Raw genomic sequence first — 24,129 nt, 5'->3', positions numbered from 1 at the left:
ATATTATACATTCTGAGTCTATCTCTTTATTTTTGCAAATTTTCTGATTTTATTTTTCTTCAGAGCTGAATAATATTCCATTTTATATGTAGCCAAGTTTTCATTCTCCATTCTCCTGGTGATGGGCATGTAGGTTGTTCCGTTTCCTCGCCATCTTAGATGGAGCTGCAGTAAACACGGATGTACAAGTATCTCTGGTAGGATATAAAGCTCTTGAGTATATGCCCAGAAGGTGGAAGAGCTCGGTCATGTGGAAATCTTATTTTTATTCTTTGAGGAAACTGACTTCTGCAATGGGTGCATTAACTTGCAACCCACTCCCAGGGATGAGGGCTCTTCTTCCCCCATTTGTTGTCAGATTCTTGAAGGCAGCCATTCTGACTGAGGTGAAGATTTTTTGGGGGATATTTTAATCAAAAGCCAATTGGTTCAGGTGGCATGGGCAAGCAGCTACTCAGGCTCCTTCCCACATTCTCCGGGTGTGGTCACTGCTGTAAGGAAGAGTGTGTTCCTAGGTACTCGAGGAAGCGGGCAAGCAACCCCTGCCACTTTGCACCCATTGCTTCTCTTCCTACGTTTCTGCTTCTTCATCTGGACAAGGGGGTAACCACAAGACCTTTCTTGTAGGATGTTGTGAGGCTGAATTAAACAGATGCATGTAAAGTGCTTGGCTCAGTTTACCCGTTCCTCTCAGGTTTTGACTGTCTGTCCTCAACTGAATTTTGTGGTGGGTTTTGTGAGTCTGAGGAAGATCTGAAATAAAGCAAAAGGATTTCCCTTGACCTTGGCATTGAACAAGTGCTGTGGTTGGGAGCGCAGACTTGAAGGAGTGGCATCCGTCCCATTATTGCACGGTGGAAAGCCTCTGGCTGGTTTGCTCAGTAGTCTCATCTAGCTCGGTGTGCTTAGCTGTTTGGGATATTGACCGTCTATGTGCTGAGCAGGCAGGAGGCAGATTTAACCACTGATACTCAGGTCACAGTTATTTTCTACAGTTGTTGCATGTGTAGTAGACCTGCCCACTTTATTCAGCAGGTTTCTAACTGTTCTTCTGGACACTAGAAGTAAACAGTCTACACTCCAATTTACCCCAGTTAATATATTTCCATTGCAAGGCTTCTACAAAATATATGCACTTGTAGCATTTTGACCATTTGGTCGACTGGCATTTTGCACATCCGTGTGTTGTGCCATCCCAGTATCCATTTCCAGAGGTCTTTGCTGTCTGCAATCCTGGCCGTGCACATCAGCCAGATCCGTGCATGCTCTCAGATCTCTCGGCAGCAACCCTTCTCCTTGCTGTGGAGTGATCCAGCTAGCTCAGAAGGGTGGTCTTTATATAACCATGTTCCGTGAATAAGGGGTTTTGTAACAGATCTGTTTAAAAGCTGCAGACACCGTCCGTCTTCTTGCACCTCACATTCCCCACGTCACGGTCACACAGCAGCCTCTAACATGTGGGATCACTCACACTAGCATGCTTGTAACTGGATTCCAAAGAAAGCGATCTTCTGTCTTCTATAGACATGATGAGATGTTAACATGGAAGGTGACGCTCTGGCGGGAAAACCGGGAGTGCCGTGGGCACTGCAGCCGTCCTTTGCCCCTACCCTTACAACCTCTAGCCACAAGCCTGTGCCACACAGGCACAGACCCTCATAGAGATCTGAATCCTCCCTGTTTGCACCCTTCTCCTTTGCTGTTTCCCCCACTGCCCACTCTCTCTGTCTGCTGCACTTGACCTAGGAAGCTGGGCAGGGATTTCAGTTTCCAGCGTCAGTGGGCATTGGTGGTATAGTGGTGAGCATAGCTGCCTCCCAGTTCCCAGCGTCTGTCTGTGTGGAGTGACTTGTCTGGCCCGCAGCTTCTAGAGCTTCTCTGCCGGGGTGCACACCGGCTGAAGCGCTGCCAGGTTTCTCCAGCCTGGTCTCTTCACTGGCATTTCTTCCTCGGGAATCGTCAGTGACACAATGGTTTACCTGAAGTAGCAGAGAGAAGAGAAAGCATTTAAAAATACAATTCATGCATGTGATCAAAGTTTTAAGAAAAAAAAATTGAGACAAGATTTCACAATGTAACCCTGGTAGACCTGGAACTCTCCAGGTAGACCTGACTGGCTTGAACTCACAGAGACTGACCTGCCTCTGCCTCCTAAGTGCTGGGATGAAAGGTGTGTGTCACCACTTTTGGTGAAATTTTCATTTTTTATCAGTATTTTTTTCTGTAAGATCATCTTACTGTGAGATCAAGCAATTATATGTGATGGTCACATATTTTTTTAATGAATAAATATTAGAAGCACAACAAGACAATTCCTCACTAGTTTGAAAAGCTGATGACGATAATTTTGCGTAATAAATTAACGGGGTAAAAATAAGAGGAAATAGGGGATTAAAGATGAGAGAGAGATCAGAACGCCGTCTACCCCAGATGCTTGGATTAGTTACGACGGCTGAGTCCAGCAATTGTCCTCAGCTTCCTGGCAGTGAAAAGAAGACCTCATTAGGAAGGAGACGCCTCCTAATCCTGCAGGAGCGCAGCTCAGCCGGATTTCTTCACAAGGACAACGAGTGACCCAGCGCCCAGAGTTTACAGAGATCCATGGGTCCATTTCAGCTCCTTCTGGAGAAAGCTGGGGACATGGCAGTGGCATGGAGTCTGCAGAGGTTAAAGAGGATGGGGAGTTTGTTCTCCAGGGGCCATGCGTGTTATAACCTCAGACGCCCATCACTGCCCACTCGGGGTCTTTAGACGCCCACCACTGCCTGCTTGGGGGTCATACTGTTGTAAGCTTAGACTCCCTTCACTGCCTGCTTGGGGGGTCATACTGTTGAAGCTTAGACTCCCATCACTGCCCACTCGGGGCCATACATGTTATAACCTTAGACTTACAACACTGCCCACTCGGGGTCATACGTGTTATAACTTTAGACTCCCATCACTGCCTGTTGAGGGGGTCATACTGTTGTAAGCTTAGACTCCCTTCACTGCCCACTCGGGGTCATACATGTTATAACCTTAGACTTACAACACTGCTCACTTGGGGTCACACATGCTTTAACCTTAGACTCCTGTTGCTGCCCACTTGAGGTCATATATGTTATAACTTTACACTCCCGCCACTGCCGACTAGGGTCATGCGTGTTATAACCTCATGCTCCCGTCATGGCCTGTTCTTTAGTGAGCCGTGCTCTGAAAGAAGCTCTCCTGTGTTGCTTCGAGGTTGCCTCCTCTGACTAGAGCCTAGAAATTTTTTCTCTCTGTGGTAAAATAAGGCCAGATTCTAGTCTATTCTTGCAAACCAGACAAGCAGATGGTGGGACTGACATCTTTTTACAGAGACTGAGCAGCCCAGCCTGCCTGCTCATCCAGGTGGAAGCCACCTGCCTGCACACGAAGATGAGCTGCAAAGGAGCCAGCAAGCAGACCCAGGCATGCTGGGAAGCAGCAACGTGACATCCCCAGAATCTGGAGCAATGGTGGAGCCCCAGAGTTGACTTTGGCTGTCGTGAGCAGCTGTGACCGACAGCTTTTCCAGCCATAGGAAGGCTCTCTCGGGCTCCTGTGGTGCCCCCAAGCTGAAAGGACTGGTTCCCTGGTACACCTGCCAGGACGAATTAGCTGCGAACTGCACCCCAAATCACCAAATAAGCTCACTTATGCTTCACATAATTTCCCAATGAATCACTTGTCCTAAATAAATATGCTGACCTAACCAGAAACTGAAGTAACTTTTTTTGCTAATCATTTAGCATCAGGACCATTTTGTCCGTGTGTGGTCATAGTCTGTGTGACGGTACCTGATGAGCGATGTCTTCCCATTGGCTGTGCTAGGCTACTGTGACTCGCCGGGGACAAAGCCCAGTGAGGTTAAATACATCTCCCAGAGCCTTAAAAATTAGCACAAAGAATCTACTTTTTTCTCCCTCTGGGAATTATTCACCATCACACGAAGCACTAAATTCTGTTTGGCTATGATTATTGTCCATTTCTTTTTAGCAATTAGGAAGTTTCTAGATGTTCTGGAGGAAACAAAAGTGTATTAATCAGTTTTCTCTTGCTGGGACACAATGCCTGAGGTGATGAAGTCATAAAGGAGCAAAGGTTACTTTGTCTGTGACCCACGGTGGGAAGAGAGCAAGATGGTGTGTGGAGTAGGGATGCTCCGGATGCTGCTGTCCCTGGGGTCTGGCTTCCTCCAACTGCGCTCCGCCTCCCAGGCTTGCACCACCTCCTAGCAGGCACACAAGCCATAGAACCCACCTTTTGCATTTGGCCTTTGCAGGAATTTCAGAACCATATTGTAACAGGAAGTATTTGCTTGTTGTTTTTAAAGTGGGGTGTTTGCTGTCCTTTCTGTGCCATTGTATTGGACGGGGCTCATTTTAGGGATCTCTAGGCAATGCCCGACAAGATAGAGTGTATGCGGCAATAATGTCCCAGAGGAGGTTAAAAGCCAGACTAATACCAGTAGCATAAAACTTTCCCAGGAGGCAGTGAAGGAGTAGCAAAGCTCAAGCAGAAATACACTCAGATGCCTAGAGGTGGCACCCACATGATTAGCTCACGCGCTAAGGATGGGGTACTGGAGTAGTTTCCCCGTCCTCTGGGTCTTCATTTTATTTTATTATTTTATTTATTTTTGTGTGTGTTTGAGAGAAGAGGGAGATTCAGATTCTAAAATACGTAAATTTCAAAATATTAGTGACTAATAAAACATTAAAGGAGAAAAGAGAAAAACATGCTGTGTTGGGCAGATCAGGATAAGACATGGCACCCTAGTTAGTTTTAATCATCAGTTTGGCACAGCCTAGAGTCACCTGGGTGGAAAGCCTCAGATGAGGAATTCCCTCAATCAGATTAGCCTGTGGGCATGTCTGTGGGGGTTGCTTTGATTGTTAATTGATACAGGAGGATCCAGTCCATGTGAATAGCACCAGTCCACTGTGGGCAGCATCACCCCCTATGGAGGTGGTCCTGGGCTGTACAAGAAAGTTAGCTAAGAGTGAGCCAATGAGAAAGGCAGGGAACGAGTGAGCAAGCAGCATTGCTCCGTGGTTCCTGCTTCAGTTCCTGCCCAGACATCCTTAAATGATGGGCTGTGACCTCCAAGATGCAATGAACCCTTTCCTGCCCTTTCCTGCTTCTGCTCTGTGTTTTGATCACAGCACCAGAAAGAAGTCTAGACCATGTGGCTTGCTGCGACCGTGTATCCCATTTCTAGGACGTAGCACATCCCTTGTTGGCTAGATTTCAGCCTTAAATCTGCATGGGAGACAATGTAATAATTCAGATAATTTGTATTTTCCTGGTTGATGCTGATGTGTTTTATGTAGACCTTATGCTACCCCTCCAGCTAAGTTTTCGGATGACTAATGGTGCTGTTCTTTGTTGGGAAGCTCCTGCTGGCAGACACAGACAAGCTCAAGGCTCTCCAAACTCTCAGGAAAAATGAAGAGGGTAATTTTTTGCCCATAATTACTTGGGGGAACTTTTTTCATAGTTTGTACCTTGAAGAGGACTGAAACACTGTGCAGTCCCTGTGCCTCTTCCACAGATGTAAGCACTGGAGGCGTTGTGATTAAACTTAGCAGGTTGTCAGTCACGAGGACAGGTACCCGGCCTCAGTGACCACTCATTAGAATAGGCAGCCCTAAGGGAGGGCTTCATGTAGGAACTATTTTCTTCATGTGGTGGTTAGTGGCATTTTCCAACTCTGACAAGGAAACTGAACATAGGCCCTGAAGCACAATTAATAAAATATCAGGGATAGAATTTGGGGTTCAACCTGAAGACCAGAAAGGCTAAATAGCCATCCACTGGCTCTTATCTCTACCTCAGTCTGAAATGGCGATCCTGCCTCCAGGAATCTCAGAATGAGACTGTAACTGAGAGCTGTCTCCTCCCGTTTTATAATCCTCTCTAGGGCTGAGATTAAAGATTTGCACCACTGGGATTAAAGGCGTGCACCTTCCGGTTTCTAGGGCAACTAGTGTGGCTACTGGGATTAAAGGGATGTGTCACCACTGCCGGGTCTGTAAGGCTGACCAGTGCGGCTGTTTTACTCTCTGATCTTGGGGCAAGCTTTATTTATTAAATTACAAATGAAAAGCCACTGCAGGGCCCTTTCCCCAGGCCATGGTACTAACACAAAGTGGAACCAACACCCCCTGCTTCGCTCTTAGACCACACCATGCACCGTTTCCCATACATTCCAGGGCCTGGGAGTTGCCCTTGGAAGCCTCAGTGCTCAGAGGTTGGCACCATGTGAAAATGAAGGGTAATTTCCTATCTCCTAGTACAGGGAGGGTGTGCAGGGCGGGGGACGGGGGGCGGGGGAGAGAACCACACTTATAGCCCTTAACCTACCTTAAGCAGCTCTGTCTCTCGCCTACCAATTTGGAGGTGAGGCGGCAGGTATCTGGACATGAGGAACTCATACTTTTGAGCTGTACAGTTTTAAGCTAGTGTTTATTAGAGGAAAGCTGCCCAGGGCCACTTCTTGTGCCTGGGAGACTTCCTAGTGGGATCATTTGATAGGCTGAAGAGCAAATGTGAAATCACTTCCGATGTGAGGAGGACCCTGTCCAGGAAACCTTCAGTTCAAAGCCGTTCCTAGGGAGTTTTCTGAATGCTACAACCTTCATTTCTCAAAACCCACCTTCTTGTTAAGCCCACAGGGAGGAAATTCTTTACCCTCAGGAAAACATCTTAGTAAAGGCCTAAAACGTGAAGTTGAGACGGGAGAGCACCAGAGACAGTGTAAGGGACACTATAGAAGGCACTTGTATTTGAGTTGTCTGCCGCCTTTCAAGGCTTGACATCAATGCCCTTCCTCCAGCTAAGCTGTCGTCACTCATATGTACGTATGTACATATGTGCATTGCCAGTCTGTCCTGTGGCTCCTTCCTTGTCTCTGGTGCATGCATCTCTGCCAAGACCCTTCTATGTGTAGCTTATCAAGCTCTGCGGTAGGGAGGCCTGCCTGTCTGAGAGCATCCACTCTCCTCTCTCAAGCGGAGTGGCTAGAGCCCATTTTCAATCTCAGATTCCTTCAGCAGACTCCTGCCTGAGACTGTGTATTCGGAGGCTAGTAAATAGTCATCTGTTATCATTAAAAATAAATACGTAGTTGTTTTGAATCCGTTGCATGTTAGTAATACAATTTCACTTAAAAATTTTCTTAGATTAAATTTGCTTGTTTTATGTATGTGAGAGCTGTGTTTGCATGTTTATAACAAGTGTAGCACACGTGGACCAGGTGCCTACAGAGACCAGAATGATGGAGGAGGGTCATCTTTCTATCTGTTGTTTCATTGGTTAAGTAATAAAGAAATTGCTTGGCCTCTGATAGGACAGAAAATTAGGTAGGCAGAGTAGACAGAACAGAATGCTGGGAGAAAGAAGCTGAGTCAGGAGTTGTCATGATTCTCCCACTCCAGACAGATGCAGGTTAAGATCTTCCCTGGTAAACCAGCTCGTGGGCTACACAGATTATTAGAAATGGGTTAGATCAATATGTAAGAGCTAGCCAATAAGAGGAGGCTGGAACTAATGGGCCAGGCAGTGTTTAAAAGAATGCAGTTTCCGTGTAATTATTTCGGGGCATAAGCTAGCCATGCGGGCGGCCGGGTGCCGGGGAGGCAGCCCGCCGCTCCCTATTACAACACCAGAAGACACCTTCAGACCCCTGGCCTGGAGTTACAGATGGTTGTGACTATGCAGGTGCTGGGAATCAGCCTCAGGTCCTCTGCAGCCGCAGCAGGTGCTGTCAGCTGCTGAGTTGTCTCTCCAGACCCTAAAGTCACTTTCAGATCGAATAAATTCTCCTTTTGAAATGGCCACCCGCCTTCTGTTTGCTTTGTTTCCTTGACTTCTCCACGACTTGCTTTGTTATCTGTCAGATCTTCGTTCAGTCTTCCTGCACACCACCATGCAAGTGTGTCTAACTTCTCCAGATGGACTGTGTCTGTCTGTCTACACTGAGAGAGACATTTCATGGACATTTACTCTCTGCTGGGGAATGGCCATATATATGACAAATCGGGCACCCTGTCCTTGGGGAGTTAACAGTTTAGCTGGGGGTGTCAGGTGGGATAGTAGAAATATAAAACCACCTCTCTAAGTCTTAAATCACACTTTAGAGTGCAGTGAGCGCTCGCCATGGGTGGGCTCAAAGTGCTCCTATTGGAAAGGGCAGTTTGGGTGTTGCCCATGCTGCTTAAGGAGTGCTACAGACCTGGAGCCTCTCTGATAGCCCAGTCTATGGGATCTGATTTTTAGGGCCGCAGAATATAGCTGGGGTGCAGCGGAGATGTGAGAAAGAGTGGCAAGAACAAGGCTCACATATAAGGGATGGAAATGTGACCTGGGCTTGAGGAAGGTTTGTTGCTGGCACCTGCAAGGCCAGCAATGCCAATCGTGATTTCTGAAGGGTTGCTGATGTGCAGGAGGGGTGAGAGTCCAGAGGGCTCTTTAACTGTTTGACTGTCCGATCTCTCACAGTGATTACAAGGTGGCTGTTAGCCTGCCTGCACGAAGGAAGTCACCCTTTGCAGGGCAGTGGGAGGAAGCCTGGATTTTTTCTGTGAAGAAACTATTCTGCTGGCTGGCCTCCTGTGAAGTTCCGTGGGGCAGGGTTGGAAGGAGGCCCTGGGCCAGAAAGGCCCCGGGTCCGGAACTTTCTAGAATCCTAGGCCAGGGTCAGAGAAGCTGGGGGTTGTCATGGAGAAAGCTCTCACAGTCCTCGGCCAAATTCCTGGCCTTTTCTATGCTTCCTTGGGAGCGAAGGCCCTCTCTGAGGCAGAGACCTACTGTTCTTAAAGACTCCTTAGGGCCCCACAGCTTTTCCCAGGAGCACTGGGGAGAGGTCTCAAGGTAGACTTGCTGGAGGGTCTGTCCAGGAGACAGCAGAACTCCAAAACCTTTGGTAGCTAGGTGTAAGTCGCCAGTAGGTAGGGCAAGGCGTTTGTCTTCTGTTTCTGCCTAGAAGCTCTGGGCCCTGACTGACAGGGGATCATCTGTGGACCTAGAAACCTGAGCTCAGCTGGGTGGGCCTGCTGAGGCCTAGAGAAGCCCTGGCCCAGACTTCCTACAGTCATTTGACTCTGTGGCTGTCTCTGGTTCTCCTCCCTATCCCTGTTTCTTTTCCTTCCTTCTTTCTCTTTTGTTTGGGTTCTTTTCTTCCCTCTTCCCTCCAGCCAGTCCTCTCCCCTTTCCATTCCCCCCGGTGAAGCAAATATCCACGAGATAACTTCTGCTGCTCACTGGTCAAGAATCGAGCTGCATCTTTCGACTCTTCTCTTGCAAACCTTTTCTCCTTATAAAAAGAAATAGAATTTCAATTCCACCAGATAAACCATTTAACACTTTGTTCTTTCTCCCTTTCTCGCCTCAGTTCCCTACACTTTGCACGTGTACTGCAAACACTGGCAATACGTTAAGCTTTTAAGTAAATTCTTTCGTGTGTATATCTGAGTACATAATTTTGATGCTTTTATAACTTTGCGTAGAGATCTCTTTCTGCTTAGATACAGTTCAATTATGTATTTAGTATATTTTGCTTTTTAAAGTTCCTGATATCTTTATGGGTGCACATTTTCTAGCTTTTGATTCTATTGTAATATCCTCTTGATTATCTTAAAATTCCTCCTCCTAGTCTTTAGATAAACTCTCCCTATATAATTCAGGGTAGTTTTGAACTGGAAACCACCTCCTTCCTGAGTGCTGTAATCCCAAGAAAGCAACAACACACCGCCCATATGAACAATTCTGCATCTGCTCTCTTGTGCTTACGTGTAAGAATTTCTCTTGGGTGATGCCTACAAGTAGGATCGTTGGACCTCAAATGGTACCAGTTTCTAGTGTTGCAGAATGCTGGCACTGTGCCCTTCAGAGTGAGTATTCCAGGTCACACCCTTCCCAACGGTGTGAGGAAATTCCCTACGTCGTTAGCCACGAGTCAGTGCCAGATATTAAATACCTGATCAACCTAGTGGGGATGGAGAGACAGGGCAGCGTTGCTTTTGTTTGTGGGTTTCATAATCCTATGGGTGAGCAGCTTCCCATGCGGCTCCTGGCCACTCTCGTTTTCCTCTGTGGCTTGCCTGTTAGCCTCACTGGCTTCCCTTCTACTTAGGATTCCTCACTTGGTGGTAACTAAGCAGAATCTCCTTTCTCTCTCTTTTTTAGACTTTTTTATTTTTACTTTATGTGTGTGAGTGTTTTTTGCCTGCATGGATGTCTGTGCTCCAGGTGCATGCAGTACCGACAGAGGCCAGAAGAGGGCACTAGATGCTCTGAAATGGAGTTCCAGACAGTTGTAGGCCAGGATGTGGGTGCTGGGAATTGAGCCTGAGTTTTCAGCAAGAACAGTCTGTGCTCTTGGCTGCCGAGTCATATCCTCAGGTCCAAACAGAGTTTCTTAGGGGTAGATGGCAGGAATAATGTATAGTTACCAGCAGGTTGTGGACTTCTGGGCTTAGATAAGAACCAGGAGCAACCTTGGGGTCAGTTTCCTCTGAACAGAGCTGTGTTCCCAGCATCCCTTTCTTCACTCTCCATGGCCATTTCTGATAATGTTGCATGGCCTTTGAGTGGTTTTCAGAAAAACCGATCTGTTGTTAGATCCAAGAATAATCATCTTTCACTGGGCTGCTTGCTTTCTCGTGAGTAGAGTGCATTTATCATCCATTGACAAGCTTGGTCTTCTTGTTTTCTTAAGGATTTGCAACCAAAAACCTTAAAAACAAAAATATAACTCTGCTCACAAGTCTGTATTTTTTTGTTTTGTTTTTGCTTGTCTGTTTTGCCTTGTTTGAGACAGGTTCTCACTGTGTCGCTCTAACTGTCCTGGAACTCACTCAGTAGACCAGACTGGTCTCAGACTCACAAAGATCCACCTTCCCCAAGTGCTGGGATTAAAGGTGTGCACCGTCATGCCCAGTCAAGTGGATGCTTTTTACACCTCAATTCTTCACCTCGCTGGCATCTCGTCTCTGCCCTCTTTCTGCTCATTGTGCTTTCCTGAGCACCATTGGGTCATGTATAATCTAAATAGCGGGTTAAAGTGAAATAAATGTTTAAGTATGGTACAAACAACTCAAAGAAAGGCTGAAGTAAAGATAAATGTTTCGGCCCTCGATGCTGCTTAGATACCCTCCTGGTGTGGTGGGCGTTTGTCTTCTCAGGTGGATTCAGTGCTGATCCCTGTGGAAAGGAAAGAAGACGTAGAGTGTAGTGGGTTCTCACCCCGCCCATAGCATTGATCTCCCTGGCCTGGTAGAGGCGGGATGAAGACCTACTGCAGCCAAGGGGTTCAGAAGGACCACACAGGCTACCTCAGGTACACACTGGCAGGTGAGCTTGTCTGCTGCTCCAGTGTCAACTCCAGAGAGGTCTCCCCCACCGATTCTTCTTTTCCTGCTGCTGTGGCAGAAAGATGCTAAAAATACTCAGCAGGTCTGGAATCCAGGCCTCAGTGCAGCTTACTCACCGAAAAGAATGAGGTCACTGTGGTCTTACTGAAAACGTTAGTGCTATGAAATTCTTGGAAAAATGTCTCCAAAATGTGATGATTTTGAAACATTTCATAAAAACTTGATGTCAAAAATGGAGCATTCGGTTCAAGTCTTAATATATTTCCTTGATCTGTGGCTGATGGGTGGGGGAAGGGATTGCCATTAGCGACATCACTCCTGTCTTGTGTCCTGGGAAGAGGCTGGTCTTGGGTTAAGAATCTGGAGCTTGAGAAGCGGTTGACCTTCTGTTTTGGAGGCTGGGTTTTTGATGTTGTGTTTGTATGGCTCCTTTTAAAATGATTTTGATATTGGTGTAACTTATACACTCAGTCATTCAATTTTAATTTTAACGTGCCCTAATTATGTTTCCCCTTTCTTCTTATGGATGTGTGTGTGTGTGTGTGTGTGTGTGTGTGAAGTGTGTGCATCTGTGTGTGTTCCATCTGTACATATGTGTAAGGGCATTCTTACCTCTGTGTGGTTGTGTGCAGGCCAGAGCTCAACTTTAAATGTCCTTCTCTGTTGCCCATGGGATTTGCTCATCTCCATACCCGTAGAATTAGGGTTACAGGTGCATACCCCCAACTTTTATATGGGTTCTAGAGACAAACTCAGTGTCTCATGCCTGCACAGCAAGTTCTTTACCCTCCCCTCAGCCCTTGTTTGTCCAAGTTCTTACCATCCATCTTATTGTTGTCTTTTCTCCGTTCGGTAGAGACCCAGAGATACTGGGGGCTCTTGTGTCTCATTATTCAAGACATTTATTCCATTTTAACTCATTGTTAATAGAAGAGTTGTATGTTTGATTTTATGGTATTAATTAAAATGTTATGCATCTTAATATTTTTCAAAAATGACAAAGTAAAATTTACCCAATCATAGCTTCTGTAGTACTTTTGTAACTGCAACTGTTTCCTATCTATCCTTCCATCATCCATCCATACATACATACATACATACATACATACATACACAAGCCAGCTATCATCCATCATCCCATTCATCCATCCATCTACCTACCAGTATCCTCCAATTCATCATCATCATCATCATCCATCTATCTATCTATCTATCTATCTATCTATCTATCTATCTATCTATCTATATCTATCCATCCATACTCTGTGTACTACCTCCTTTGCTTAAGGATAACCTAGGAACTATGGTGCATATTATGAATTATAGAATCAATTCTGTTTTCAAAGAGGCTGTGACCTAAGGCTATAGAGATGGGTTCTTACACAGCTGTCATAGAACACAGAGCACAAAAACCTCCAGGATAGTAATTTTAATAGCTGCATGTTTGCACTATTGGCAACTTTATCGATTGCACATGACAGAAGTCCAGATCAAACTAGTTGAGTAATATCTAGCTTTAGAACTGGCTTGATTCAAAGACCCAGTGGTAGTTTGATGGGACTGTTCATTTCTTTGTCTCATTAGCGCACTTCTTGTTGACTTCATTCTTGGATGGCCCCTTTCTTGTGGTGGATTTGCCCATCCGAAGCCCTAGGCTAGTATCATTCTTCCTTTATGAGTCCAGAGAATGAGAAAGACCCAACACCTCTCTCCCAAGATTCATAGCGTTAAATCTTTTTTTTTTTTTTTTCGAGACAGGGTTTCTCCGTAGCTTTTGGTTCCTGTCCTGGAACTAGCTCTGTAGACCAGGCTGGCCTTGAACTCACAGAGATCTGTCATAGCGTTAAATCTTAAGGATTAGTTTCACTGGTCTCCCTGAGGTCATGTGCACATCTCTCAGCCAATCATCATGGCCAAGGGACTATTATTCTCTGTCATTAGCAAGAGTCCTTAGTTAACTCCTATATTTAGAAGCCTTGTGGGCTGGGGAGGAAGGACAGTTTCCTACAGAGACTTCACTAGGGCCACCTGGGGCTTGTGGAATGTGGTTCATCAAAGGAGCTATTGGACTTGTTGCTGACAAAGGCAGAAGGAGAGAACGCTGGCCAAGAGAAGAACAGGAGGGAGAAGTGGGGGGTGGCGGGAGTGCACTTCATGTTTTAGTAGGGGGAAATGACTGTGTCTCCTGGAATGCGCAGAAACAGGCATGCAACCTTTCTTCCACTTCAGGACACGTTCCGCCTTCGTTCCGCCTTCGCCCAGCCCAGTGGTGGTGCCTTTACAAGGGGAGGGGGACTGAAATTTTTAGGCAGGAAAGTGACACACAATGAGACCCTTGGTGAGCTGGCCAGGGATGGTGAAATCCAGTCATTTTGACTATTGCCTTCCCTAGGAAGAAAGGACTGGGGCTGGATCTAGGGGTAGCTGGAAGAATGGGGGTGATATGATCAAAATAAATTGGACCAAATTCTCAAAGAACCAACGATGCCAAAGGAAGACTGTAGCTATTGTGTTATATAGAGGTGTTGCGTAGGGGACTCCTTGGCCACCTTGGTAAGGTGACATGGAAGTTACCCATCATTCCATGTGAGCATCAGCATTCTGAGTCACCCATATTTCCTTTCTGCTCTGTTACAGTTTCATCGCAAATCAGAAAAGGTTAGAGATCATCAACGAAGATGACGTGGAAGCTTATGTGGGGCTGAAAAACCTGTGAGTACTCACTGCATCCTTACCTCAGACTCTTCTTACGTTCTGCTGTGGTCAGGTAGGCAGCTTGCTGGTTAGTTCTAATGTGAATGCCATTATGTGGTTTCTGTAGGACAATCGTGGATTCCGGATTAAAATTTGTGGCGTACAAAGCCTTTCTGAAAAACAGCAACCTGCAGCACGTGTGAGTAGCCAGCCATTTGTCCAGTATTTTCTCACCCTTGTTTATCTTCCTCCTTCGCCAGCCCCAGCCTTCCCTTTGGTAGTTAGCATCGCCCTGATAGCAGCTTAGGAGCGTTAGCTTTGATTGTGTTTGATTTCAGAATGGCTTTGGGGGTGCTTAGAACAGCCTGTTCATTCCCTTTTGTGAATTTCTGGGCCATTTCCATCTTGGACAGAGCTCTGGGCCAACGGCAAGGACTCTGATGTGAAAACGATGTCCTTGTACAAAGGTCTTGATTCTTTTCTTTGGAATAAGACACACTCCCTGGAAGACATCAAGCTAAGTAATCAAGACGCTGACTTGGCCTTGGATGGCTTAAGGAAATAAAAATTACTAATGCTTTTTCCCTTATAATAGGACCATTTGAGCCTCCATTTTCTCAGCAGCATGTGCCATGGATTGATAAAAATAGAGGAAAGGAAATCAATCACTGACTATGCTAACAGTCCAGATGACTCTTAGTAGTAGGAGCTGCTTTGCCCCGAGTCATGTTGGTATTTTGTTGACTGGAATCCATTGAAAATGCGCAAATAAGAGTTATTATATGGTTTTCTGGTAAGCCCCTCACTGCTACCAGTTAAGTCAACAAATTCTGCGCTTCCTGAGATAGCCTATCAAACAGATGACCCTCAAGACAAAAATGTCATGGTCCCTCCCCCGATTCGGATTCCCTCACACTGTGAGCTTTGGGTGGAATCAGTCTTTTGCTGGAGGGCTGTCATCAGAGTTCTTGCTGACCAAAGTCTCTTGCATTTCACCGTTAGTTGGCCTTTTACCCGCTGGGTCTCACCTGGGCATTTTACTTGCACAGAGCAATGTCTGTATCCCCAGTACACAGACAAAAACCCAGTCTGAGGGAGCTGTGTGACCTACCTGCGGGCCAGCTCTTCACCGTGTTCCTAAGACAGGAATAAGGGAGATAAACTCTCTGCTATCGCTATCATCTTGTAACATCTGCCCCTTCCCCCTCCCTGGGGAAAACAGTTCCCAGGATGGTTTCCATGCCGGTTATTAAAGAATTCATTGTCTTGGATCAGACTGCCTGGGTGCTCTGTGGAGATGTGTTGATTTTACTGAAGACCTTAATTTCATAAAGTCATTATCATGAGTTCATATTTTATATGTGACAGGAATAATGAAGTCACTTTCTAAGATATAAAACATTCTGCAAAACCGGAATAAAACTCTGGGCACATTTTAAAACACTTTTTTTTTTCTTGAAACACTTCTTGCCAGCCTGTCTGGATTGGTTTGTTGGGGGCAAACCTGATGTGTTGGTAGCCCTTGGTGGCACAGGCATGACAGCAGGGTGAGAATGGAAAAATGTCCCACTGCCACCTCTCAGAAGTAATTAATGACCTTGACAGTTAAGTTTTCGAATTTTCATTACAGATGACCTTAGACCCGAATCACTCAGCAGTTTCATTGTGCGTTGTCTGATTCCTTGGGGGATTGATGCTCCCATTATAATATGAACAGAGGGCCATGGCTAATTGTAATTCTATTGATAGCCCCGCGTGTCTTTCTTTTGTGTGTTGCTATGTGAGAGAACAATTTTAATGGTGTTCTCGCTTGCATAGCCATAAAGTTATGCTCCTGCCTCTTGATGTGGTCTTAAGATAGGACACTAAAAAGAGGTAGATATTCTATATAGCTTCCTTACTAGCCTACAAGCCAGGAGCCAATAATTGGTCTAACTTCAAAACCTCTATTGATTTGTGTAGCTATTGTCAAGCAGTAGGACCCAGTGACATTAGGCCAGTATTTAGGCACTCACGAAGAGTGGAGAGAAGACAGCGAGCCTGGGGCTTTCACTTGGAGAAAGGGGCTTTTCCTAGTCACAGAATGAAGCTAGCCTGTCTTGGAGGATGGTAGCGATGGAGAGGGGAGTCAGTTCTAGCATCTGCCTTCTGTCTCAGCTTCTGCTTGGGACTCAGGACCCTGGGGACCAGCTTTTTTTCCCTGGATTTCCTGAATGCAAATTGTACTGACCCCAGTTATCAACACAGTGGGCTCCAAGTGATCAATGAAGAGCTGTGTTCTAAAGCTGTCTCTCCCCAGCCCTAGGCTGGCCTGACAGCCCTTCTTAGCTCCCCTCCTATACAGACATATGGGAAAGATGGGGCTATGGCCCTCCGGGCTTTGAGAAACTTCAGAGGGGAGCCCTGGCTCACCCTTGCCTCAGTTTGCCTAGTCCATGTTAGCCTCACACAGTGACCTCTCAGAGCTCCTCTCTGAATGTGTGTCTAGGTGCCTTTAACTGCTGCCCAGACCCTAAAACCACAGGGACTGTGAGAAAAGCCAGCCTGTGTGTTTTCCAGGGGCTTTGCCGAGGTGCTAATTCTGCTCTTAACAAAGTTTTACAATCGAACAGTAAGAGGATTGTTGATTCTCTTTTCTTCCTTCTTCCTCCTTTTTGGCTTTTGGCCCCATTCCTAAGTATGCTTCATAAAACTCATCTTGTTCTTTGGCTCGTAACCCCGTGCTGCACTGTGCTGCTGGCAGCCCAATAGAGCAGCTGCTTCCCGGGAGGGCAGCGCGGAGCTGTCGGGGGAGGCTGCTCTGCAGGGCAGCGTGGAGCTGATGGGGACTCTTCCCCATTCCTCCCTTTGCTTCCTCTTGCTCCCGGTCTTCGCCTCTTTTTCTCTCTTCCTCTCCTCCACAGCTCCATTCTCACCTCCCTCTCCCTTCTTTCCTCCTCTCTGTTTTTATTTATCTTGGGAGAGAAGAACGGATTTTTTTCTTTTTCCACTTTTTCAGAAGGATTGGGAATTGTGATGAATATGAACATATCTGAGCCCAAAAGGCAGGCATAGACTCTTTTGATGTGATGGGCTCCACCAAAGCCATTCTCAGTTCAAGTTCCAAAAGGAAAGCCTTATATGGGCATGTCCTGCAACTTCCTGGTGGATTATACTTTGATGTGGGATACCATTTCCTGGGGATAAGCACATTGCTCTCCTGTGAATGGAGAAGATGCAAGCTTAGAAGGCACAAGGGCATCTGGGTTCAGGTGGGTGGGATCTCTGTGAAGGAGGTTCACCGGATGGTCATACGCACCCTTGAGTTCTGAGAAGCCACATTCACCATTCCCCAGCTGGCTAGTTCTAGCTCTTGATTCAGCTCCTGGGTTTCCCTGGCTCTCCAAGAGGCCTGTTCACATGGATTGGAGAACTTCCACGGAGACACCCTTGGACTAACACAGCATTCTGGCCTCAGGGTTGCTGTCACTGTTACACCGTATATCTCATAACGTAAAGTAAAATTTAAACAGTCAACAAACTCAGCTGCCAGGATGATGGCTGGGAATTTCCCATCCCAGTAATCGTGGCACAGATTACCGAAAATGCCCACCTGCCTGAGAAACACGCACATTTGGAACACACCGGGAAATTCATTAGGTTTGGTTTTTTATTTTTTATTTTTTGTTTTTCACCCTCAATAGGGCAACTTTCCATTGATTTATGTAAATCTAAATATGTCATATTTCTGGGGAGCTCAAGATAGAGCCCCTCCTGGAGTTCTTTGCTCATGAAGGCCCTGTGCAAATGGTCTCATCAGGACAGTTCCAGTCAGGTGTGCTCTTCCCTGGAAAGACTGTTTAAATTCTATGTCTTTTCCAAGTTTTATTTGCCACATACTTTAAAATGTTCAAGATGCTTTATAGCTGTAAAGTTTTTCTGTTCTCGTGAGCTTATGATGTTATATTTTATTACATAGTTCCCAACTTAATGTTCAAACTGTCAGGATCTCCACAAGGCTTAGGACTGAACCGCCAGTCAATTTGTGAAGCATAAGTTCTTGTGAAACAAAGATATTAAAAATAGACTCACGAGGTGCCCACCCTTCCGTAGTGCGTAGAAACTGAGAGAGGGGCAGGGAACCCAGGAAGTTGGTTTTCTAGGTAAAAGACACCATGGGTTCTAAGGAACATGTGTACCCAATCCAAGAAAATTACATTTTGAAAACAAAGTATTTATTTGAACACATCATTTTAAAACCACAACCTTTTAAATTCACACTTAATGTATCTTATTTCTCCCAGGAATCTCACACGAAACAAGCTGACGAGTTTGTCGAGGAAGCATTTCCGCCACCTTGACTTGTCTGAGCTGTAAGTAATGATTTTGTCGGACATTTGGGAGAAAATTTTCAAAAGAAAGGATAATTGGTATTTTTTTTTTTAATGAGTACCATTGCAAGTTTGTGTTGCATCAAAACTCTTGAAAAATGATTTCTCTAGTTTTGCCCCAATTGGGTGATTAAAATCTCAATCTCAATTATATGTCATTATGATCAGCTGAATGCTGTTTTTACATAAATAATTTATTTTCTAATAGAGGGAAAAGAGAAAAAAAACAGCAGGGAGTTTTGTGTTAAAGTGGCTTTATATTTTATGTCTTCTGGCTCCTGTTTTATCCAAGCCCTAAAATAAAGCAAGTTCATCAAGAGGAAATTGCAGCAGATAAAACCCTTCCAGCTTTGTCAGTCTCAGGCCAGCAAAGGTTCGGATGTAGCCAACTGTGGAAGAGAGACCGTTCTCCACCCCTGCCATCTCTGGGAGCTTTTCTCCGAGGTCCACCACGGTGCTCAATATTTATCCTTATGTTCCAGTCTCCTCTTCTGTTAAATGATAGGGAAAACACTGAGATGTGTTGATGGCCGACAGCCAACACCTCAGATGGTTCTTGGTGTAATCACCATGACGCAAATATGAAGGCCGCCATTGCTGTGGGCAGGGGCTTGAGGGATACCCAAGGCAAGCCCAGGGCTGGAAGGACAGACCTTAGAGGGTAGGAAGAAGCATTAGCTTCAACCACTTAGAAACATTCAGGGACCAGTCTCAGGATTTCTTTTCTTCTCTGGAAAGTCAGGAATGTGGGGTGGAACAAGAGTAGTCATGCATCAAAAGCCGCAGTGGGACTCTTCAGAGCTCAGGGCAGAGGAAGTGGGTTCCAGGGCCACTGCCCGGTCTGCTCCTAGACATCAGAGAGGTGGGACGGTCCTTGGGCTCTGTTCCCATCTGGGGTGGTTCCTGTCCCCACCTTGCTGTTGCTCCAGGCAGTGACAGGGTTAAGAGGTGTCTTGGGCTCTGAGTACCAGGATGAAGTCCCCTAGAGAAGAAGGCACAATGGAACCCAGCCTCCAAGGCTGACATATGAGCATGTGTGTCAGGTACATCCAGGCTGGTGTGTACACATCTGAGTGCCAGCTGCCCCAAGCAGGGAGCCCCTTGGCACTTCCACGGAGACAGTCTGGGAACAACTCACAAGGGCTTTGGACCAGTTTTTTGCTTCAACTAGTAGAGAACCATACTGCCAGAAATAGCTATGCCCAGCAGAGCTAAAAGGCAGGTCTGAATTCTGAGGTATAGGGTATGTGTATGGGGGGAAGGGGTTGGGAAGGGCAGTGGGGATGTGGTTAGGCCTTGATCTAACAGAGTGGGAGACTGGGGGTGATGGCACAGTCTTCAAATTAATGCCAAAAGAAGGAGTGCTCATCGGATTAGGTGCTCAGGACAAGGACACAACCCCACGAAGAGGGCCCTTCACCATGCTCAGGTGCACCGTGCATCTATTTTAAATAGATACCAGGTATATATCTCATTGGGGGTATAGTATATTTGACATTTGTATGTTGTATATAGGATCTATACATATCTTATATAGTGATATTCTGATTATACATATATATGTTTATATAAAATCTCAAATATGCAACACTCACTTTCTTCTAACTCTTTTGAAATATAAATTACTGTTTGATACAGTAGGTCTACTCTACTGTGGAACGCTGTGACTTCCTCTGCCTAGCTGTGATTTTGTACCCAGCTGGCAGCCTCCATTGCCCTTCCCGCCACCCTTCCCAGCTTCCAGTCACCACTGCCCTACACCTTATGCCTAGGACACTAGCTTAATTTGCCCCACCTGTGAGTGAGGATGTGCGCTGTGTGCCTTTTTCTCACACAGCAAGAGATGTGACCCTCTCAGAGGCAGGTATGGGACACAGGGCAAGGTCCTCCAAGTAAAGGCCTTGGGTGCCACTGTGTAACCTTTCCTGGATGAATGGAAAATCAGAGTTCTACTTTCCAGTTCATGCTTCGGCATCCTGCGAGCTGCTTGCTCACAACAAATCATTCACCAGGTGCTGACGGTGTGTAGGCTACCTGTCAGAACGAAAGGGAGAAAATTCCGTCTAGGATTCCATCCCTTAGTGGGAGAGGTGGGTGCCCAGGCCAACCAGGGCAGATAACACGGGAAGAGAGGAGAGAGTCAGCCCTCTGCCGGCGCTGTGCGGCCATGTGAGCATCCTGGGTTCATAATTGAAGATCCCTGCCTTTTTTTTTTTTTTTTTCCATTTGGCTTATTTGATTACAGCCTCATTTTAGAAAGACGTTGGCTATTTGTGTATTCGGAACTCTAGGAACTGTCTTGGGTGCCTTTACTTGGAGCCAATGGTGGGTCTTTTCTGTCTGCTATTCCATGCAGTATAACATCAAATCCTGTTTGGATGTTGGCAGAATATTTGGAGATGAGTGAGCAGATAGAAATTAAGCCAGTCCACCATGACCACATTTCCCCTTCACCCCCCAAGAAACTCACAGGAAAGTCTCCAGGGACCTCTGAGATTCTTAGAGCACAATCAGAAAACCACAGGAGTAAACGATGCTGCAAAGCCAGGTCCCATCCTCAGGAAATCTTAAGCATTGTGGTTAGCGCCAGGCAGCATCTATGTAACGATTGAAAATGGCCTCATTTAAAGGTTCATTATCATAAATGGAATTCATCTTAAATAGGCCGCGGAGCATTATAAATAGCATTAAAGATTTTCCCTGTGGTTTTTGTTTTCCTCTTGACCACTTCCTCTTTCACCCACTGTAGTACATAAGCATCCAGACAGCATGGCTGAGGTCTAGCACACCCTCCGGCAGCAGGCTGCACAGCTCAGCCTGGGGAGTCCAGCATATCATCCCCAGAAACCCTCACTGGGTTGAAGATGTGCATATGTGTTCTCTACCTTCCTTCCGCCCAGCTTAGCCCTTAACCATCTTGCATGAATGAAAAGGACTCTGGTTGCATAATGCAGAAAGGCCAGAGAGACAGCCTCCTGGTTCCTGCACCTCAGCCTTGGATCCCGATAGCTCTAATTTCATTTTAAATGGAGACAAAATGGTTCTACTGGGCCTACTGAAGTGAGAACTCTTAAGTATCTAACATGTATTAATGCTTCTAAAATATTATCACTGACAGCTTCACTTACGCACGGAAGCAGCCCCCTCCCCCTCGTGAGATGCCCTGCCGTAGCTGTGTGTTGTTTGGATCTGTTTTCCTGCATGCTCTGTAAAGTTCTGCATTTCTTCGCTATCTTTAGTGTCTACAGTGTTTGCACAGAACAACAGCACAGTAGTTTTAGATACTGGGATGAATAATAAGCACTGTCACGCCATGAATGTGGCCATGCTGTTCAGAGGTTGACGCCGAAGACGCTTTCCTCCTGTGGTCAGTTCACAAACACCAGCGAAGCAGAAACTTGTGTGGAGCCTGACTGGGTTGTATTTCTGTCCCATGTAGGGTCCTGGTGGGCAATCCGTTCACGTGTTCCTGCGACATTATGTGGATCAAGACTCTCCAAGAGATGAAGGGCAGCCCAGACATGCAGGATTTGTACTGTCTCAATGAAAGCAGCAAGAACACGCCCCTGGCAAACCTGCAGATACCCAACTGCGGTAATTTATTTTAGATCAATGGGTTCTAGGGTAAATTAATTATTCTAATTGCCTTGGTATGGTAGTGAGTGGTAGTGAGTCTGGGGAGAAAACCACTACCCGGCTTCACAGAGTGTGTTGTGGGTATGTCTGGTGAATCAGACGTTTACAGGCAGTGTGGGGAAGCCAGCCTGGAGCACCTTCAGTGAATATTCTTTCAAAGTAGAACATCGCTTCTGAATGGCTGATGTTGAAGAACACAGGGATAAAAGTCTACTGTTGATTCCCTTGTTGATTTGTCTGCCAGTCCATCTGTCCATCCATCTATCCACCTCTCAGCTCTCCCAGAAAATGTCCTTGAGGAGTCCAGCCCTCCCAGGTCACCTACATAGGCCATGCAGAGGGAAGGACCTCGGGGCGCTGGAAGAGTCTAAGCCGAAGCAAATAGTCCAAACCTGCAGCCCCTTAGGCCTGCCTTGCTGCCCCACACTGTGCCGTGGCCGACTGTGCTTCCATCCGCTTGTCCCTGTATCTGAGTTCAAGCTCCCGTTTCCCCCAACATTTCTAGAGAGTTTAAAATAACACCTTAGGGCAAAACTCGGCTCTCAGAGCTAATGTCCCGCAAGGAGGACAATCAGAGTCAAGGTTAGGATTTTAGGACCCCGTGCCTTGTTTCTAGAACTCCCACACGTGGGTGTTAGTCCATCCGTACAGCTTCGATCATTCCAACGGGGGTGGGGCAAGCTCTCAAAGATTCTCTTCGCTCTGACCCAGGCGACTGGTGACAAAGCAGGGGATTACGTGCACCTGATCGGTGTCCACAGGCGTGTGTGTTAGCCGTTTGCCTTCAGAAGCCCCTGTTTGAAGTCCCACTTTTATTAAAACCAACACTATGGCTGCTTACCCTTGAGGGGATCTTATGAAGATAATAAAGCGATAAGCGCTGGCTCCTTACTCCGTGCCAAACAGATCTCTCGGGTGCAGAGAGTCTTCTGCTCTCCTCATGGGGGAGTTCCGCTCTGTTCTCTTGCCGGCATCCCTCAGCCTTCTCTGTCAGCCAACCTTAAAAAAAAAAAAAAAAAAAAAAAAAAAAAAAAAAAAAAAAAAAAAAAAAAAAAAAAACGAAACAAAACTCCCAGCACACCTAATATCGCTTAGTAGGTGTCTATTCCCAGCTGATGAGAGACAGCTGTCTCCACCTGGGTGCATGTTAGAACTGCTGAGAGAAACTGCCGAGAGGGGCAAGAGAGTCACTGTTGAGTCCCCTGGTCACTCGGCTCCCACCCAAATCCCCACAGCTGTTTTGGCCTTCTGATCCAGGAAACACGAAGAGAGCATCTGACACAGGCCCTTGTCCCATGAACCGCCTCCAGCTGGTGTCTGCTTTGTCTTTGCCTGACATCAACTCCCTCTTTATCCATCTTAAAATGTGGCTGCAGGGTCCTGACGCCCTGACATGGGCTCAGATGTCACCCGTCCTTGGTATGATTGACCTCTGAGATCCTAATAGAAGAATGTTCAAGGGAACCAGATTCTTATTTTTTTTCTTAAGTCTATTTTTGATATTTTTCTGCGGCGTACCATACAGTTCATGTACCAGGCAAGGGGCTGGAGACTGAAACACACAAACACACAGAGACACTGACCATCCTTGATACCAGAATGCCCCCTTTATTGGGCAGCTTATCTAGGGATAGCCACGCCCCATTCAAACCCACCAGAAACCATTCCCCTGCCATCAGGAACTTCTGAGGGTCTCGTGCTCAGAGCAGCTGTAGGTACTTAGACCAGGGAGAACAAGTTGTTTACAAGAAATTCAGTATCTGGGGGTTCACTGCTCCCCAAATTTTTCATTTCTTTTGTTTTTCTCCACAGTTCTTAATGTTTGAGAGTAACATTTTCACACACACAGACACACATACATATACACACACACTCCTTGCAGGGAACTGAGGTTTTATTGACACGCTAGGACTAAATGGCCACATTTGTGATCCATTGTGGTGTTATCAGTGCTTGTTAGAGCAACATTTGGGGCTGTGTCGGTGAATTTGCACACTTAGAGCAACATTTGAGGCTGTGTCAGTGAATTTGCACACTTCGGTGTCTGCCAC

The 24,129-nt window shown here is 46.2% G+C and overlaps 1 protein-coding gene across 6 annotated transcripts in view; it reads left to right on the top strand.

The window, feature by feature from the left end:
- The window catches only part of LOC121453299 (BDNF/NT-3 growth factors receptor), a 328,350-nt gene that overhangs the window by 21,192 nt on the left and 283,029 nt on the right, over nt 1–24,129 (top strand). For all 6 annotated transcript variants that reach the window (XM_041659956.1, XM_041659957.1, XM_041659958.1 and 3 more), the window contains exons 3-6: nt 14,016–14,090; nt 14,200–14,271; nt 18,356–18,424; nt 21,882–22,036. In XM_041659956.1, the coding sequence (XP_041515890.1) occupies nt 14,016–14,090; nt 14,200–14,271; nt 18,356–18,424; nt 21,882–22,036 (371 nt within the window). The remainder of the gene's footprint in view (nt 1–14,015; nt 14,091–14,199; nt 14,272–18,355; nt 18,425–21,881; nt 22,037–24,129) is intronic.

This window comes from Microtus oregoni, unplaced genomic scaffold (assembly GCF_018167655.1).
Source record: "Microtus oregoni isolate MIOR12 unplaced genomic scaffold, Mior012 000011F_ref0000422, whole genome shotgun sequence".
NCBI classification, from domain to species: Eukaryota; Metazoa; Chordata; class Mammalia; order Rodentia; family Cricetidae; genus Microtus; species Microtus oregoni.
This window is presented reverse-complemented; position numbering and strand designations above follow the sequence as displayed.